This window comes from Cupressus sempervirens, chromosome 3 (genome assembly GCF_028749045.1).
Source record: "Cupressus sempervirens isolate cs-2001-9-10 chromosome 3, ASM2874904v1, whole genome shotgun sequence".
Lineage (NCBI taxonomy): Eukaryota > Viridiplantae > Streptophyta > Pinopsida > Cupressales > Cupressaceae > Cupressus > Cupressus sempervirens.
In genome coordinates this window covers 379,190,897-379,211,424 of record NC_143120.1, presented here as the reverse complement: position 1 = coordinate 379,211,424, position 20,528 = coordinate 379,190,897, and the positions used below count along the sequence as shown (strand labels likewise).

Sequence of the window (20,528 nt, the reverse complement as noted above, 5' to 3'; positions counted from 1 at the left end):
CTAGGTGGATTACTACAGATTATTTATTTACTATTGGTGGGGCAATAGTGAGCTGGGTTTCTCAATTGCAGAAGGTTAATGCTTTATCCACTACAAAGGCAGAGTATGTTGCTGCTATAGAGACAACCAAGGAGATGATATGGATTTAGTTCCTCTTGAAAGAATTGGGATACCCTCAAAGGGATAATTATTTTTTTACAAATAGTTAGAGTGCCATTCATCTTGCAAAAAAATCTGCTTTGCATTCAAAGACAAAACACCTTCAGTTGTGGTATCATTTCATTAAGTCAGTTTTGGATGATAGATAGTTAAAGCTAGATGAGATACATACAAATGACAACCCAATAGATATGTTTACAAAGGTTGTGATAAGGGAGAAGCTAAACTCCTCTTCAACCTCAGTCGGTCTTCTAGATTGAACAGAATAGAAGAACAACAGAGTCTAGGGTGGTTTGATCTAGTGGGAGCCCCATGCGGTAACAATATTGCTTCAGGATTAGTCTCCAAGTGGGAGACTATTGTTGTCTAGTGTGAAGCTCGATTAGTCCCCGAGTGAAGATTGTTGATATGCGGTGACTAATCATGAATGTTCTATACACTTTTCATAATTATGTGGGAAAACAATCTTGAGCCTTATTTTATCATAATGTTGGGCCAACATATTGTAATTAATTATAACCCTAAAGTGGCAAAAATCTTGTGTAAAAAGGCTTAGGGTTAGGGATTTCATAATGTGTGATGTGATAATTTATTCTTGTGGCAATATTGAGCTATAAGGGATTACAGATTGTAATCAGGTTGTAATCATTGGATAGAAATAATATTAGACTCACTGTTTGGTGGACATAGTCCAGGGATTAGGTGAACCACATTAAATCTTGGTGTTTTGTGTTCTCTTTTGTGCAATTTATTATTTTTTGATATTGGTTATATTTGCATGTAATTATTATTTTTGTCTGTGGTTAATCCTAACACAATGTATTATACTAATATTGATTGTTTAAGGAATAACTATGAAAGTATTATTTAGCTAAATAGCTACACAAAACCTGCATTTTTTGGTATTGATAGCTCAAATGAGGAAAAGTTGTATTTATAACATGCTTAACACGACGTTCAATTGTGATATTGCTGTCAAGATTCAACTCTATAGCTTTTTGAGACAGACTCATTCACCCCTATTCTTAGAAGCAGAGCCCATAGAGGCAATCAATATTTTCTCCAATGACCTTAAAATAGGAGTTGGAGGTTTTGGACCTTGGTTATGTTTACTAAGGCAAACTAGCAGAAGGTAGAATGGTGGTCACAAAAAGATGTAAAGAAGTGGGTGAGGAAAAAATCAATCAATTTATCAACAAAGTCATAATCCTATCCCAGACTGGTCATATAAACGTTATAAAAGTTTTGGGTTGTTGCTTGGAAACTCAAATCCCTTTATTGGTCCATGAATACATCTCCAATGGAACACTATTCGATCATATCCATGGAAAGGATGAAATGGAATGCTTGACATAAAATACAAGGTTACATATCACAATAGACACAACAAAAACTCTGGTTTATCTACATTCCTCTGCATAAGTTCCAATTGTGTAGAGAGATATTAAATTTGCAAACATTTTACTTGATTCCACATGCTCTCCAATGTCATTGGACTTTGGATTGTCTTGTCTAATGCCAATTGACAATACTTATTTGGCTATAGGAGTGAAGGGGACATTTGGATATTTGTACCCACACTACATTGTCACCGTTCACACACAAATGAGACGTCTATAACTTTGGAGTAGTAATGTTGGAGCTCTTAACCAGTATAAAACCTCCATCTATAAACAAAGAAAAAGAGCAATGTAATTTGATGGCCTTGTTCTTGTCTAAAAAAGGTCAGGTGTCCTCCATCAAATATTTGATCCTCACTTAATGGGAATGGATGAGATTGAGTCCATGACAAATGCAACTAATTTAGTAGAAGCTTGTTTAAAAGTGGATGCGCAGAGGTGCCTTCCATGAAGGAGGTTGTTCAAGAGCTCATGTGGGCTAAAAATGGGAAGATAAGAGATGGAGAAGGGGATACTTGGCAAAGCCAACAAATGTTAATGAGAAAGAGACATTTATCCTTATCAACTTAGGGGAGAGGAGCCACAATAGAAAATTAGTGAAATTTGATGAAAGTACTGATGTGTTTTTCTTATCTTCTACATCCAATAATTTTTTCCACCTTTTAGGTAGAACACATTAATGATGTGGTGGGTAGTTGAAGATAATAAACTGTAGTGTACATAGGCTATTTCTCACAATAATGGAGGCCACACGATAAAGAAGAACCAATTTTTTTTGTTAGAGGAGCATGTTCTACATGAGCCAAAAATAAATAAATAAGCCCCAACTTAATTTTAAATTATTAAACACCAATCTATTGTGACAGACTAAGGTGATATAAATCCTCTTTGAATACTTCCTCATTTGTCCTCGTCACAAGCATGAATTTAATTTTCTAGCTTTGTCTACAGAGAGAAAAATAATTAATTCCCTAGTTTTTATTTGAGGGTATTGCAGGGTAATTAATCAATTACCATTTTGTGGTATCCAAGCACATAATTTTTCTATTGTAGAGGGTCTTCTTTCCCTTAAAATTGTGTAGTTTTTTTGTCTCCGAATTGTGCTAACTGTTTTGGCACATTGTTTGGTTGTTCTTTTGTTGCATGATTTTTTTCAGGGATTCATAAAATCATGGGTCTGTTCACATTGTTTGGTAGTGCAAAGGGTTTGTAAAATCCTGAGTTATTTCTTGCATAGATTTTGCAGACACTAAGGTTTTTAGTCGTGCAAGCCTCTATATTTCACAAATCGTGGGTTATCATCTAGGGTTTTTGAGCTCGACTTTTGAAAATATTAGTATTTTAAAGGGCATTTCCTAAATGGGTATTAACAAAGGGTTTAAAAATCTCAAACAAATGAAATGAAACAATTAGAAAGCAATTGAAAAATCACAAAACTGAAATGGATCTAGTCCAAAGCGATTGGAAAGTATAGAAAACAGAATTAGATTCTACATTCTATCAATTAAAAATGGAGAAGAAACATACCCACTAAGAAAATTTACTCAACACACAAATTTATGAATTTTCCTTGTGATTTTAGCCTTAAAAAAATGAGATCTTTAGGGAGCATTGACAGACGTGGAGAAAATTAGACTAGAAACAAAAAATTGAAATAAAAAATTAAATTATGTCAAAATGAAGCAATTTTCACCTGCATGAAAGATTGATAGATGATGTGTTGATGGAAGATCAACTCCAGTAGTTCGGTCACTGGGAGGAGATTTTTGTACAAGTCTCTTTAATTTAGATACGTGAGTCTCATGGTAAGAAATGTGTTTTATGAAAATATCAAAAACATTCTCATTTAATAACATTTAATTGTGTTAATGATACTATTAAAAACAAGTACATGAACAACAATGATAAATTTCTTAATTTTTTAAAATAGAAATGTATATGTTTCATTGCCTTTTTAATCATAGACCAATATAATTCTTAAAAAAAGGCATTTTTTAATTTATAAAAATATTCAAATTGATAGAACTTTTATAAACATTAGTATATCTCCAAATATTTATAAATATGCTCCCCAAGCCAAAGACATGAACTAATAATAAAAAATACATAAACAATTTGTCTTGATAGATGTTCTTTTTTAATAAGATTTAATTTGATTTAATCATATAAGTAATTTTTTTTTTGATTGGTAATTACTTTTGACTAGAGCTATGAACCAGTGGAGCCATAGTTGGGGGCCCCATCCAGTGGTAATTCCGAGGTATTAACACCTCTAATATTTAGCTCTAAATACACCTAACTTCACATTCAACCTTGAAATCACATTAGCTTAGAGTCAACAATGCCAGGATCACCAATCCCCTTATCGCTCCAATCATATATCCTTATACCTTCCAATCCCTTATCACTCCATGGCAACTCCCCTTATAACTCCCGAAAACAAGACGACGGTAACAACTGCATGGATGCACAAACCCCAAGGAAGAAGCACGTGAACCAACACCAAGTAGACGTAGCGAGCATAATCAACAATGAGCACGGTGGTGGGAACAACAAGTGTTTCAAACCCAAGACCTTAATCAACTAAGGCTTGTGACATTTACCATCACACTACGGGGGGAACCCCAATCATATAAGTATTTTTATTTAAATGTAGGAAAAGGTAAAAAAAGATTTTAAAGTGTCTCAATTATGCATCAATGAGGAAGGCTCCAAGTAGTGTAAGCACAAAAGAAATAACTATCGAGTCTTTAATAGAATCAATTGCATAGGATATGCTCTCATGCTTCAAAATATATTCATAACAACAAATTTCTATTGACAAAAATTATAACAACAATTATAAGTAAACCACAAACACCTAGCTAGAGAAATAGAACTCTACTTCACACAAAGTTGCTACATTCACTACTATCTCAGTAATGTTCATGTGGTAATCTACATATCCTCCCCATGGACCAACTAGTATGTCCCCATGACCCAACTTCACACAAAGTTGCTACATTCACTGCTATCTCACTAATGTTACATGTGGTGATCTACATATCTCCCCACAGTTCAACTAGAATGTCCCCATGGCCCATCTCCTACGATAATATTGATCTCAGATTTCTTAACTTTTCACAATACAATATAAATTGTGCATAATTACTTCCATTAGGTAGTGTTGTTAACGTATCATCTAAGCTTCCCGGAATTATTAAAAACTACACCCATTAGTCATTAATCCGTAACCCATTACACTAAACTCTCCCCCATTAATGCCGTTGCCCTTAAACCAACACCTGTCTCCACTGGCCCCATCGTATCGAAATGGCTATCGTATGAGCTCGACAGCTGGAGTATGCATCGTACGGGGTTTTACATGCCAGTAGAAGTAGCATGTGTCTGCATCAATTTTATACTAGTTTACCGCTTTCATCGCGCTGGACGAGATTGATGCACACTGCAGGCAACTCAAAATGTGTGGGATTTATTTGTATTTCTATGATTCGCCGTCTCGCTGTTCGCTATTTAAATTCAAACCCTCTCTTTACGCCACAATTTAGCTGATAAACCTCTATTTCCTTTTATCTGTTTCTCTGGGGGAATTTTTGCTGTTAATCCTTTCTTTAATTAAAACCCTTTTCTTATGACATGGATGAATTTTGCTTTTTAAGTGGACGTCGATTCACATAATTTTCTCAATTAAGGATTTTACTCATGTAACTTAGACATTGATTTGTGTTTAATCAGTGTTTATTATTTGTTTCAGTTTTGAAATGCTCTTCCTATGAAACAAGCATTAAATTTGTGTTTAATTTTTATTATTTCAAATTTAGTTTTTTTTTCCAACATAGAAGGGCGACTATTACAAACAATTTTTTTTGGGCGTTGTTAGGGTTATGGTCGTGCTGCTTAGAATAGTAACTCAAGAGGAGTACGGCTGGCGCAGCGCTCCTGAGTGACAGGTAAGGATTTCTTGTGAATCCTTACTTAGGCTATGAAGTTTGACAGTATTTGAACAAATTCATCTCCTTTGCCATTCATAATTCGCATGATGCATTTATTCTATTTATTTTCTCAATATAGTTCATGACCCTAATAATTCTATTTATGCAGTTGATTTCAGAATAAGTTAAAATGGCGAAACAAACGAAATTTTTCTTACCCAGTGGTCGTTAATATCTAAAAGTTGTTACAAATAAATTTAAATTGCTTATTATTGGAATATATATATCAGAATGTTCAATATTACTGTTACAACTAGCATGTTGCACATTACCATCCCTCTTGGCAAGAAACCAGAAATGGCATCACGTTTTTCTAACTTTTAACAGTAACTAACACCTTGCTATATTTCTGACACTAGGAAAAACATCTTTCAGGCAGTTTGCAACAATCTTAACTTATGCCCGGAGACAAATTTTAACTGACATCCAATATTTTCATTAAGAGGCTGTAAAAATCATCTCTCGAGCGCAAAAATCTAGTAGCTCTAAAATCCCAATATTTCTAGATCTACTACTAAATTTTTGTGAATAGATTTGAGAAGCAGCTATAGAGAGATTGGCTTTGCGTCATCTCATTTTAAAAATAAATGCTGCTTTGGTAAGGTTATGTGATACTCAAATTCTGCCCATTATTTTCTCATTTGCTTTGTTGATAGTACGACACAATTTGTGTAGACTCTTCATGTATGCCACTTGCTAGGTTTTCAGTGAGGGTTTTTTTTTGTGCATGCATGTCTGTGTGTGCATGCATATATGTATGTGCATGTATATATGTATATCATGTTTAACAAATGCCTCAAAGAAATGGATATATATGGGCAAACGTGCATTCACAACAGACAAATGTGTATGTAATGGGCCGAAGCCTTGATTAATTATTATTTGTTGAAATTTATTATTATTATTATTTAACTTCCCAAGAGCTCCCACATGAGAGGCTTGTGCATTGTATTAAGCTTGGTAAACAAAAAGCTGATGCGAAAACAAAAAGCCGAAACAAAATCAGAAATCTTGATCAAGGTCCTTAGCTATGATGCTCTCCACCGAGTACTTGGGGTACCTGCACCCAGTATTTGGGTATGTGTACCCATGCAACCTAGGTATATTTATATTGCAGAATGACTTGGGAGGTCTAAATATGTCACAACCTTTGAGAGCATCCTCCCTATCTGTGTGCCAAAATGGGAGCTTTAGTTTGAGTATGGATGTCCCTTACGGCATAAATGATAAAGAAATTTTGTTGGATGTTGCAGTTGCCATTAGCCTTGTGGAAGAATACACATGGCATGTATGTGTGTGTATATATATGTGTGTGTATGCATGTTTTTTTATGTACGTATATATATAATATGTAAATGTATGTATATGGGTGTGTGTGTATGTATATGCATGGATACCATTTTTAATGGAATGCCTCAAAGAAATGTGGTTTTATAGGATGCCATAATTGTAGGATATGCACAAAATGGATATATAATGGATACATGCATGTACTACACACACATGTACGTATATAGATCTATACGGGCATGTGTGTTGCATCTATGTATACATATGTGCATACATACATAGATACATACATAGATATATACATATATGTATGCACACATATTTAGAATTTGTGTGTTTATAATTATATTCAAGCGAATGAAATTGGTAGATGTGAAGCTAATTTCCACAATCTCTGTTATCATGCTTTCATTTTATGTGAAGGTAAATTCCACAATCTCTGCCAACAATCTCAACGCTGCAAGCCCATATATTAATAATATATAGAAATCAAGGGGCTACACAATGGAAGCTTTTGTTGGGTTGGGGGGAATGGAAGGGAAACTAATAGTCATTAAATTTTGATTCATTGTGTTATAACTTATGACGCCACCTAGTTTTTCCATTCATTCATTCATTTAGGATTTAGGAGTGAACATATATTTTGTCTCTTGTTGTGCCCTTGTGATCTATGTCTATGTGGTGATCTTTTTCAGTGGAGAGGGAAGAAAGGGAAAAGGAAAAGGAAGGGTCTTGTATACACAGTTTAGTACAAGTGCCCTACATATAACCTGATCTTTTTCAGTGGAGAAGGAAGAAAGGGAAAAGGAAAAGGCAGGGTCTTGTCTACACAGTGTAGTTTAAGTGGCTTACATATAACCACATTAGTGACCAGCAGGAGCAGCAGGAGGCTAGGTCAGTCAGTAGTAGTATAGGCAGTACTATACCATCCTATACTGTGCAGAGGCAGACTATACCATGATCATAAATAATAACTAGGCCTAGGCCTGTTCATGCCCATCATATGATAATGCAGCACACAATCCAAATGATCCTCTATTGATCTTAGCTACAGCCCCACAAAACTCCTTTCTGTTCCTTGTGACCTAATTTTGCATTCACTTACTTTCTACCATTACTGACAACACACACATATACATCATAGGAGGAGCTTTTAATAACCCCCTTCCCCCCCCACACATACACAAAATCAAAACCTACCCTTCCCCTCCTTTAATGATAATGATATACACACATGCTCTTTCAACACCAAGCAAGCCTGTCTATGGTAATGTTTTTCTTACACATGTACACACCAGGCTGAGGGAATTCATTTCAGACTGGTAATAGGATCCATCCGTATTCATCTCTGATCTGCGCCTTTCCACACATCCCGTCCCATCCCGTTTTCCAACCTCTCCTAACACCCATATAAGAAGTCAACACGACATCTCCCCGCAACCCACATATCAGATTTTGCAAAAGGCTAAGTGGGCATCTGGCAAATTGGGAAGGGCTGCCTTAGCCTATATAATGGAGGACAGTTGAAACAATCCATTTGTTTTTCTGTGTTTTTGTGAGCAGATTGGGAAGAAAATTCAATAATTCAGGCTCTTAACTTTGGTTACAGTCATGATAAGGGTGATGCACAGCTGCCTCCTGGATTCAGGTTCCATCCCACTGATGAAGAGCACATCACACGTTATCTCATGACAAAGGTTTTAAAATTTAGACAACAGTTTCACATGAAGGGCCATTGCTGAAGTGGACCTCAACAAGTGTGAGCCTTGGCACCTCCTTTGTATGCTCGATTCCCTTCGTTATTGTTCACTGTGTGTATAATCCGACACAGCCATTTGATCTCGAATGATGATATGTGCATACTGAAGCCCGTGGCTATACAGCCACGAAATGCACTTCCGTTACATTGCTTTTTCTAACTTTTTAAAAAATTAATTAAGTGCTCTCCTTCGTATGGAAGTGCATTTTCATGGCTGTATAGACGTTGCCCATACTGAATGCTGTGTGTATGTACTGAGTACTCCAAAATCATCCATTTCATATTAGGTTGCATGGGTATGCGTACCCACACCCCTAGTAAATGTATCCACATACTCAAGTGCTGGGGACTTAGTGGAGAGCTTAATAGCTAAGGACCGTGATTAAGATTTCTGCTTTTTGTTTGCATATCATCTTGTTGTTATCAAGCTCAATTCAATATCAATATGTAATCAGTTTGAAATTTTGATACAATACTGATTAGCAGGAAACTTTATTACTGTTCAGGTCAGAAGTTTATCATTTCAAGTGATACTATTTCTGGATTCATTTGTGTAACTTTTTTTGGATCAACGTTTCGGATCACATTCTAATGCATCATCAGTATGAGTAAAATAGAGCATAAGGAGTAAGTGAATAATGGATCATAGCGTGTGATCCAAAATGTTGATGCAAAAAGAGTTGCACAATCAAATCCAGAAATAATAGCAATTGATTTCATAAATTGTGGAAATCTACTTACTCAAGTTCATTAGTTGCAGTATATCATTGTTATATGATTTATGGTCTTGTTCATGTTTGAAGGCTGCCTTTTATGTTATGCATCTAAACATTTATCATATACTATTATTACAAATATATTGCAAATCTGAAACTGAAAATAATACATTACATTTGGAAACTTCACCACTATTCTTGTTTTGAAAAACCGTTGTCATGACTCATAATTTCAGATTTTCTATAAATATTAAATAATATTGTAAAGAACTTCGATATACCCAAGTGCTCCTGTCCCCTACTTTGAAAAAAAAAGTCTTACCCACATCCGTGCCAGTAACCTGAGTATCCAAGTACCCTTGTCCCCGTGCAACCTTGATCCCATACCTTCATCTGTACTCAATGTCTTTCTAGTTTCTTTCTACTCACACGCCCATTTCAATTTGTATGATCATCTGAAAATTGTGTCAATCTAAGCTCTCAACTGTTTCCTCTCATTTGATCATCTCGTAACTGCTAAATGAGAGCTTTGGGATAAGGTATGGACATCCATCAAAGCATAAATAAAGGGTTTTGTCAGATGGTGTAGCTGCATTTGCCTTTGGAGACATGCTTGCAAATGGAAGCATAGATAAGTCATGTGAACTGTTTGACAGAATGCCTGAACGTAATGTGATCATCAAATGCCATGGTTGCTGGATATGCACAGAATAGATATATTGAGGGAATGTATATGTTTAAGTTGCAACTGCCCTGGTAGACATGCACGCAAAATGTGGAATCATAGGCAAGGCATTTGAACTGTTTTATTGACTGCCTTAATGAAATGTCGTCTTATGGCAAGCCAGTATTGCAGGATATGCACATTGATCTGTTGAAAATATCTGCTCACATACATGCACACATGTAGACACATGTATTTGAACTGTTTTATTGACTGCCTCAATGAAATGTAGTCTTATGCCAAGCCAGTATTACAGGATATGCATGTTGATTTGTTGAAAATATCTGCACACATACACGCACACATGTATACACACATGTATGCACATAAGTGTCCGAATATTTATATTAGAGAGAATGAGTTATCAGGTCTAAAGTTTTAACAACCTTTGCCAACATCCCCGTCTGTGCCTAGTGGGACCTTTGGAATGGGGTACAGACATCTTTCAAGCATAAATGATAGAGAAATGTTGTTGGATGTTGTTGCCATTAGCTTGGTAGACATGCATGCTAAGTGTGGAAGCATACACAATTCATGCACATATCTATCTATGTATATCAAAACCCAAAACCCCAATGTGCAATAGTGTATGTGCATATCTATGTTTGCGTATGTGCATGCATGTCTACCATGTTTAATAGACCGCCTCTATCAAATGTGGTTTCATGGCGTGCCATGATCATAGGATATGCACAGAATCGATATGTATGTTCAAACAGGTATGCACAACAGACATATGTATTTTGAAATGTATATATGTATATGGGATTGCATATTGTATATATATATATATATATATATATATATATATGTATGTATGTATGTATATATATATCTATATGTATGTATATATGTGCATTTATATATACATACATATGTACATATATATATATATATATGTATATATATATCTATATGTATGTATATATGTGCATTTATATATACATACATATGTACATATGTTTATATGCATTTACATATATATAGGATGTGTGTGCTCATGTGCGTGTCAAATCAAATTGGCAGGTGTAAAGTTAAATTCCACAATCTTTGCCAGTATTTTTGCTGCCTGTGCAAATATGGTATCTGTGGTATTAATTATGTATATTCTTAAAAGCATAAATGATTTTCATCTGATGTTTTAGGTGCAATTGCCACGGTTGACATGCTTGGATGACAAGGCACATGAACTGTTTGGCAAATGCCTGAAAGAAATGTGGTCATGGCATTGCATGATTGCCGAATATGCACAAAATAGGATTGTTGAAAGCACATATATATATCAATAAGTTGCAATTGCCCTAGTAGATATACATGCAAAATGTGGAATCATAGGAAAGGCATGTGAAAAGATATCATATCCCACTAAAGGCATTATTATATTATTATATTGTAATGAATATTAAATCATTATTGTAGAATGATATTGTAATTAATATTAAGCTATTTTTGAAGGCACGATTATTTTATGATACGATTATATTATTATGTTCTAATATAATCTTCGTTTTTAATTCTAATATAATCTTCATTTTTCATTAAGGGTAAAGCGGGTTTTGAAGGGCTCCTGAAACCCATTACAAATGGCTGGAGGACAGTGACAGACAAACACTTTTGATATATGCTTGTTTTTACTTTTAATATTTCTACTACAAAGCATTATATTTTTATATTTCGAGCATAAGAAACTTTTAAGACTGCATTATTATTACTAATTTTTTGTTAGTAAATTTTTTTAATTTATTATTAAGAATAAAAGTTATCAAAAACTTAAGATAAAAAAGTCTTCCAAAAGCGTATAATTATATAATGTACACAGCACTATACAGACCCTACTAAGCAGCCCCCTGCAATATTATCACTTCAATTTTCACTGCAACACCCTCCCCCAGAACACATTGAACTACCAAACATCTGAAATGATGGGTGCACATACTACAGATTGCAACCATTGAAGAATAGAGAATAAAAAAGCAACAACCCTATACCAAAATTCAGTGACAAAACATAAAAACCGGAAACATTACACCCTGGCAGTTTGGTGAGCATTGCTTCCTCAACCACGCCCTGCATGATCCGTCCTGAAAGCACCTCTTCCTCAACCGGGCTGCGCATGTCCACATTCAGCAACTCCACCATCACAGCCTGACATCACCACCCCTTCCATAACCTATGTTACCAAATTTTTTCCTGGCAACCCCAAAGTCTGGTCCAGTTCTTCCAAAAGTCCGGTCCTTCATACTCTTGCAAAAGTCTTCTGCAGACCTTCAAAGTCTTCCTAAATTTGTCAGATGAACCTGGCACGAATTTGGCCAATTTTTTAATTTATTTTATTTTTTGACTTTTTAAAAGTTTTTTTGGGTCTATTTTAATCAATCCAACCTGGCAACCTAAAATAGACCACTGAAAAGGCCAAAAAGGCAAAACATATGTTATTTGGACTAAAACATTAATACACCTATGGCATAACAATAACAACAACAACAACAACAAGTCAGATATACACATGCACATACATGTATTTATGTATATTATGCATGTTTATACTATGTGCATTCATGCTAATATACATAGATATATGTATGTATGCACATATGTATAACATTTGCGTGTACGTATATGCATTTACATATGTATACCATGCTTCTTTATATAGGCATATATGTACATATATGTGTGTGTGTGTGTGTGTGTGTGTGTGCATTTATGCTTTCATACATAGTATGCAATACACATGTATGGCATTTGTGTGCATGCATATGTGTGGGCAAGCGTGTATGTATATGTGCATATGCACATGTGTGTGTGTGTGCTTGTATTCAAGCAAACGCAGTTGTCAGGTGTAAAACTAGATTCTACAACATTTTGCCAGAATCCTAACTTCCTATGCCAGAATGGGAGCTTTGATATAGGGCATGGACATTGATTAAAACATAAAGGAATTATTTCAGATGTTGTAGTTGCAGTTGTCCTGGTAGACATGGTTTCAAAATCGAAGCATAGACAAGGCATGTGAACTGTTTGACAAAATTGTGATATTGCAATCAGGATTCAACTCTGTGGTTTTTTAGTCAAACTCATTGATCCATGTTTCACAAGTAGTGGTTCACACGAACTCATTTCTCATGAGAATGAATGGAGCACCTAGCACTCATTGGATATAGGTGATGCTCTTAGGGGCAAAGCACCGGGACTTCCTAGGAGGTCACCTATCCTAGTACTGCTACAGCTTGAGCGTGCTTAAAGAGTTTCGTCCGTGCTTAAACCCACTCGGCTTGCAACTTCATTTTCCAAACCTTCACTAAGTGTGGTGCCATTTGAACCATTCGTTAGAAAGCCACTTAAGCTCATCAATTGATAAGTAGGAGATATTTTCCACAGCAAGTCAAATTGTGATATTGCTATCAGGATTCAACTATGAAGTTCTTGAGTCAAATTCATTAACCCAGATGCTTGAAAGAGATGCGGTCATGACATGTAATCTGATTTACCTTAAAAAAATGTGGTCTCATGGCAATCCAGGATTGAAGGATATGCACAACATAGATCTGTTGAAAATACAGACAGATGCGGGCACATATGCATGTGCACTTATATAATTGAGAAAGTGTTGCTGGCAGGTGTAAAGATTTCAGAACCCTTCCCAGCATCCTCCTTGTCTGTGCCAAAATGAGAGTTTTGGAACAGGGCATGAACATCTCTCAAAGCAGACACAAGGCATGTGAGCTTTTTAATTCAATGGCTCAAAGAAATTATGTCTTAGGGCATACAATGATTTCGGAATATAATAGATCTATCAAAAAGCCTCTAGACACATTCCAATTCCACAATCTCTAGCAGTGTATATTGCATGTGCTGAATTGGGAACATTAGAACAGGTTATAGACATATCCTTTAAAATACAAAGGATAAGTGAATTTTGTGATGTAGTTGGAACTTCTCAGGTAGACAATAATGCAAACTGTGGAAACATGTACAATGCATGTGAATTATTTGAGGCACACACTCACATATACACTGTACAGAAACATACAAGTCAAACTGAGGCCAAAATGGAGATGCAGAAGTATTTAATTTTCAGTCTTACAATTACACACACATTCATTTGGACATGTATGTGAATTTCTTTGTAAGGGAAAATAAAACCCTTGCATAAAATAGAAATATCTAGGCTAATGAAATAAGTGAAGCATAAAAAATAAATAATCTAGGGTAATAAAAACAAATGAAGCATTTAATAAACACCTAACCTACATATATCAGAAGTTTTTCAATGTGATAATTATTTTATTCTAGCTTATCTTGTGTGGATTACATTTGAAGTGCATATTAGCTTTTTATTGCATCATGCTATGTGGTATTAGTTAGGCATGGCACTGATAGCCTACTGAGATCTGTTGAGATTCATGTTCTGGTATCATTGTTTTCTCAATTCTGTTGGAATGTCAAAATAAAATAGATGTCTATTGTTCTATTATCTATAAGACTTTAACATATATGTTTCTTTTTCTGAAGAGTTGGATTCTATGCAAGAAGGGACTGCCTCATTTGAATTCTGCATTGAATGGTTTCTCTAGAAGGAAGATTTTGTTTGGACGCTGTGAAAGTGAGTCTAACACCTTAATCATGTTTTTCAGGTTAACTCATGAAGAAACTTGGTCTCAGTGATGTAATGAGCTATTCACATTATGGGATGAGTCATATTCTGTTGTATTTCACAGTTTCTTTTACCTTCTGAAGAAAATTGTCCGAGGTACATGACCATCTTTTTTTTTTCACATAAATTTACTGTATTCTTTTGAACTCTGGACCACTGGATTGAATGCCCTTATTTCTCATGATGTTATAGCTGCATTCTCTATCCTCAGTTGCAGTGTTACTGTTACTAGGATTTTGATGTCTATACCTTTAAAGAGAAATGCAAAGCTTGATGTTTGTATTGCCTTGTTTTAGATTTAAACTCTATACGACCAGTTTGGGGCATGAGTTCATATTTACACTGCATTTTTCCTCCTCCACCGTTTCATGCAAGATCAATCAGGCTGTTAATGACATGGAGAGCGAGAACTGCAGCAGTGCAAAATGTGCGTGATATATTCATAAATCATGTTTTGCTGTGTTTCATTTTGCGCTATTTTACCGCAAGCCCTTTCTTTTTAAATAGTTGTTAACTGTCCATTGCTTTTAGCAGTGTCATCGGAGGAATTTTGCACTTCAAGTTAAACATTTCTTTAGGCTCATTGTTTTAGGATTTTAATTTTAAAATATTATTGCAGAGACTTTTTTTGAAGTCTTATCAGGGTTTATTTTCTGATCAATTTTGAGATCCCCCCCCCCCCCCCCCCCCCCCCACGAAAAGCCAATGCTAAACTTCAAATTTGTATATAAGTTTTGGTTCAAATTTAGGTTGATCTATATCTTTTTTTCCAACATAGAAGGAGCCACAATTTGATCATTTTTTTTTTTGGGCGTTGTTAGGGTTATGGTTGTGCTGCTTAGAAGAGGAACTCTGAAAGGTACAGCTGGCACACTCTTCTGAGTGGCAGGTAAGGATTTTTTTTGTGAATCCTTACTTAGGCTATCAAGTCTGACAATATCTAAACAAATTCATCTCCTTTGCCATTCATAAGTTGGTATGATGCATTTATCGTATTTATTTTCTCAAAATAGTTCATGACTTTCAGAGTGGATTCTATTTATGCACTTGATTTCAGAATAGGGTTAAAATGGTGAAACAAAAGAAATTTCTTGTTTTCAGTGGACACTAATATCTAAAAGTCGTCAAATCTGAATTTTCTTAATAGATTCAGGCAGCGACGACTTTTACTTTTCTTGGCGGCTTTCCATTCCAAAGTCACCTCCTTTTTCATTTTACGAATCCGAAGCATATTTTATGGGTTAATTTTTAAGTTCTCATATAATTAGCTTCATAATATTGGAATATATATTTCACAATGTTTAATATTACCTTTACTACTATCATGTTGCTTAATACCATCCTTAATGGCAAGAAACCAGAAATGGCATCACTCTTTTTTATAACAATCTTTTAACAGTAACTAACATCTTGTTATATTTCTCACACTGGGGCAAACAACTTTCAGCCAGTTTGCAACAATCTTAACCTTATGCCTGGAGGCAAATTTTAACTGACATCCAATATTTTAAATTAGGAGGCTGCAAAAATCGTCTCTTGAGTTTAAGAATCTAGTAGCTCTAACACTCCAATATTTTTAGATCTACTACTCATTTATTGTGCATAGATTTGAGCAGAGAGGTTGGCTTTGGTTCATCTCATTTTAAAAAGAATTCTGCTTTGGTAGGGTTATGTGATACTCCAAATTCTGCTCATTTTCTTCTCATCTGCTTAGTTGATACCATGGCACAATTTGTGTAGAATCTTCTAAGCCACTTGCCATGGTTTCAGTGAGATTTTTTTTGGAGTTTGTGTATATATGTACACACACATATAGATATGTGTATGTATACATGCATGTATATATGTGTATATGTATGTACTTGTAAATATATCAATACCATGTTTAACAGAATGCTTCAGAGAAATGGATATATATGGGCATACATGCATTCACAAAACAGACAAATATTTTAATTTATATCTGTATATGTATATGGGCGCGCATGTTGTACACACACACACACACACACATAGCATGCGCATGTGTTTATATTCAAGCAAGTGCTATTTGCAGGTGCAAAGCTAAATCCCACAATCTTTGCCAGCATTCTGGCTGCATATGCTCAATTGGGAGCTTTGGAATAAGTATGGACAGGCCTTGGATTTGAGGGTTACCACTACCTATCATATGATTTTTTTTTTTATGATGGTTTGGTCATTTCAATGCCTTTTGAATATAAATAGAATAATCCTCTAAATAATATTGAACTGAGATTTCTAAATTTTAATTAAATGATGTAATTGTTAAAATACAATATAAATTGTGTATTATTACTGCTACCAGTGTTGTCCATGTTTCATCAAATTTTGAGAATTAAGAAATACACTCATTGCCAGCACACTAACCTTAACGATTTGAAGTATTTTTCAGGGTTTTGCATGCGAGACCATTGTCTATGCAGCACCCAAAAAGCCTCATTTATTGTAATTATTAATTAATTAATTTTTTTATATTCATTGTATTTCAAACTTGAATTAATTAGTTTTCATTTTAATTAATAATTACAATAAATGGTACATTTTGGGTGCTGTGTAAATGTTGCTGCACGTGAGTGGTAGTAGCCTGTGTCTTCTATATACACTACTTTTTACCGATTCGTTGTTTTGGACGAGATTGATGAGACTGGTAAAAACAGGGGAGAGCAAGCATTGCAGAAAACACAAACTGTGAGGGATATATTTGTATTTCTATGTTTTTCTGTTAATGCTACCCTCTTTCTTATGACAGTGGGAAATTTTTCTTTTTAAGTGGACTTCGGTTCAGTTATAACACATGTGATAGAAACATTTCTTATTCACATCTTACATTTATGCTATTTGTTTTCTCAATATTGTGCACGACTTTAATCTGGGTGTATTCTATTTATGCACTTGATTTTGATTAAGTTGAAATGGTAAATCAAGCTATAATTCTTTTAACCAGCAGAGATTAATATCTAAAACTAGTCAAATATAAATATAAGCTGCCTAGTAAATTCAGACAGCCAAAGCTTTCCCATGTATACAGCTTATTATTAATATGAAGTGTCAAATATACGGTTTTATAAAAATATATTTTGTCAATCCATTCAGTCCAGTTAATTTTCAAGCTATCATATGTGGTCCAAAATTGAAAAAACTGCCATTTAGAGCATCAAGCTCTAGGCTTAGTAGGTATGGACATCCCATAAAGCATAAAGTATTTTTGTCAGATGTTGTAGTTGCAATTGCCATGGTAGAAATGCTTGCAAAATGGGCCCACAGACAAGGCATGTGAACTGTCTGACAGAGTGCTTGAAAGGAATGTGGTCATGGCATGTCATGATTGCCAGATATGCACAAATAGATTTGTTGACAGTATATATATACATATATGTGTGTGTGTGTCTTTAAGTTGCAACTGCCCTGGAAGACTATGTATGGATAATGCGGAATAATAGGCAAGGCATTGAACTCTTGTCCAGAAGAAAATGTCTATACAGGGATTAGGATACATCGCTAACCAATGTTTTAAATTAATCAAACTCCCCTCATTAATTTCCTTTCCTTACACCAACACCTGCCTCCAGTGGCCCCATTGTATGAGCTCGACAGCTGGGTATGCATCATTAGTGTATTGTACAGGGTTTTACATGTGAGTAGAAGTAGCCTCTATCTCGACCTGTTTACGCTACTTCTGCCTCATCCGTTGTTTCTGACGAGAATGAAGAGAGGTCAGTAATGATAAGTAGAGCAAGTACTGCAGGAAACACGAAATGTGAGGGATTTATCTGTATTTCTATGTTTTGCCATTTCGATGTTCGCTATTTTAATTCAAACCTGATCTTTACCAAACAATTTAGCTGTCAATACTCGTTTGCCTTTTATCAGTTTCACTGGAGGAATTTTTGCTGTTAACCCTTTTCTTATTACACAGGAGAAATTTGCTTTCTAAGTGGCCTTCGGTTCATGCTATATTCAATTAGGGATTTTACTTTTTATCTGTAATGCATGCAATCAAATTTTTTTTTTTTTGGTGTGTAATCAGTGTATATTATCTGTTTCTGCTTTGAGATTCCCTTCCCAAAAAAAGATAAGTAGTTAATTTGTGTATAAGTTTCATTTCAAATTTAGGTTTATCTTTTTTTTTTCCAACATAGAAAGAGCCACAATTTAAACATAGTGTTTTGGGTGTTGTTAGGGTTATGGCCGTGCTGCTTAGAATAGGAACTCTGAAAGCTTACGGGTGGCACAGCGCTCGTGAGTGGCAGGTAAGGAGTTTTTTTGGGAATCCTTACTTGGGCTATGAAGTTTGACAGTATCTAAACAAATTCATCTCCTTCGCCTTTCATAATTTGCATCATGCATTTATCTTATTAATTTTCTCAATATAGTTCATGACTTCAATCAGAGTGTATTTTATTTATGCACTTGATTTCAGAATTAGTTAAAAGTGTGAAACAAACGAAATTTCTTTTACCCAGTGGACTTTAATATCTAAAAGTTGTCAAATATAAGCTTAAATTGCTTAATATAGTCGGGCAGCCACTGCTTTCACTTGTCTTGGTGGCTTCCCGTATCACAAGTCATCTCTTTTGTCATTTTATGAATTCAAAGCTTATCTTTATGGGCTATTTTTGTTTTTGAAGTTTGCATACGATTAGCTTCATCTAAAATGCCCATTAATTAGATTTGCTGATCAATAAAATTGATTTACCAAATACTAGTGCAGAGAAAGTTGTTCCATTTGACATTTGAGAAGTTATATTAATTTCTATGTTTTTTCGACGTGGCTTGGACTATAAATAACAGTGTATATATGTGTGTGTGTGTGGGTAAATACATCTATATTGCATGTATACAATGTTTAACAAAATGCCTTAAAGAAATAGATTTATATGGGCAAAACATGAATGCACAACACAAACAAATATATTTCTCTGTATGTATATGTATATGGGTGTGCATGTTGTATATTACACACACATAGATATATGCATATATGTATAATACATATGTATGCACCTATATATAGCATGTGTGTGTGTTTATATTCAAGCAAATGCAATTGGCAGGTGCAAAGCTAAATTCCACAACCTTTGCCAGCATTCTTGCTGCCTATGCCAAAATGGTAGCTTTGGAAGAAGTTATGGACAGGCCTGGGATTTGAGGGTCACCACTACCTGTCATTGATTTTTTTATGATGGTTTGGCCATTTCAATGTCTTTCATATAAGAAAAATATTTATTGTCAAAAATATTTAATTTATGAATAATATAATATGATTTTTTAAATATTGGCAAACATGCATGTACAACGCACACAGATATATATATATATATATATGTGGACATGCATGTTGTATATATATGTGTATACACGTGCATTAAATTTTGTGTATACTACATATATAGATATGTACATATATGTATATGTATGCATAAATATATAGCATGTGTTTAAATTCGAGCAAATGCAATTTACCAGCTGCAAAGCTAAATTCCACAACCTTTACCAGCATTTTCACTGCCTATGCCAAAATGATTGCTTTGGACTAAGGTGTTGACGTGCCTGGAATTTGATGGTCATCACTACTTATCATATGAATTTTTTACGGCATTTTGGTCAAAATGCTTTCCAATATATGTTTCAAGAAAGATTTTAATTGTCAAAATATATTATAATTTTTTGAATAAATAAAATTCAATTGTAGACAAATTATATTGCTAAATAAAAAGATTAGAACATAATTGTATAAACTATTAAGTTATATACCTTGAGCTTCAACGAATGATGTGAGGCTAGAAGGCCAAAAGCAGACACTCCCAAGC

General features: G+C 34.7%; 1 protein-coding gene across 12 annotated transcripts in view; it reads left to right on the top strand.

Moving 5' to 3' along the window:
- Positions 1-4,745: 4,745 nt before the first annotated feature.
- Positions 4,746-20,528, top strand: part of LOC149566585 (uncharacterized) — a 44,365-nt gene continuing 28,582 nt past the window's right edge. For 3 of the 12 annotated variants that reach the window (XR_016362236.1, XM_089819882.1, XM_089819881.1), the window contains exons 1-7: positions 4,783-5,022; positions 5,440-5,509; positions 14,678-14,793; positions 14,994-15,124; positions 15,519-15,586; positions 17,101-17,406; positions 18,899-18,968. Coding sequence is in view for 4 of the 12 variants with exons in the window: in XM_089819882.1 (XP_089676008.1) it covers positions 17,276-17,406; positions 18,899-18,968 (201 nt within the window). In the remaining 8 variants the exon portion in view is untranslated. The other 9 variants (XR_016362233.1, XR_016362232.1, XM_089819883.1 and 6 more) reach the window with 8 other exon arrangements.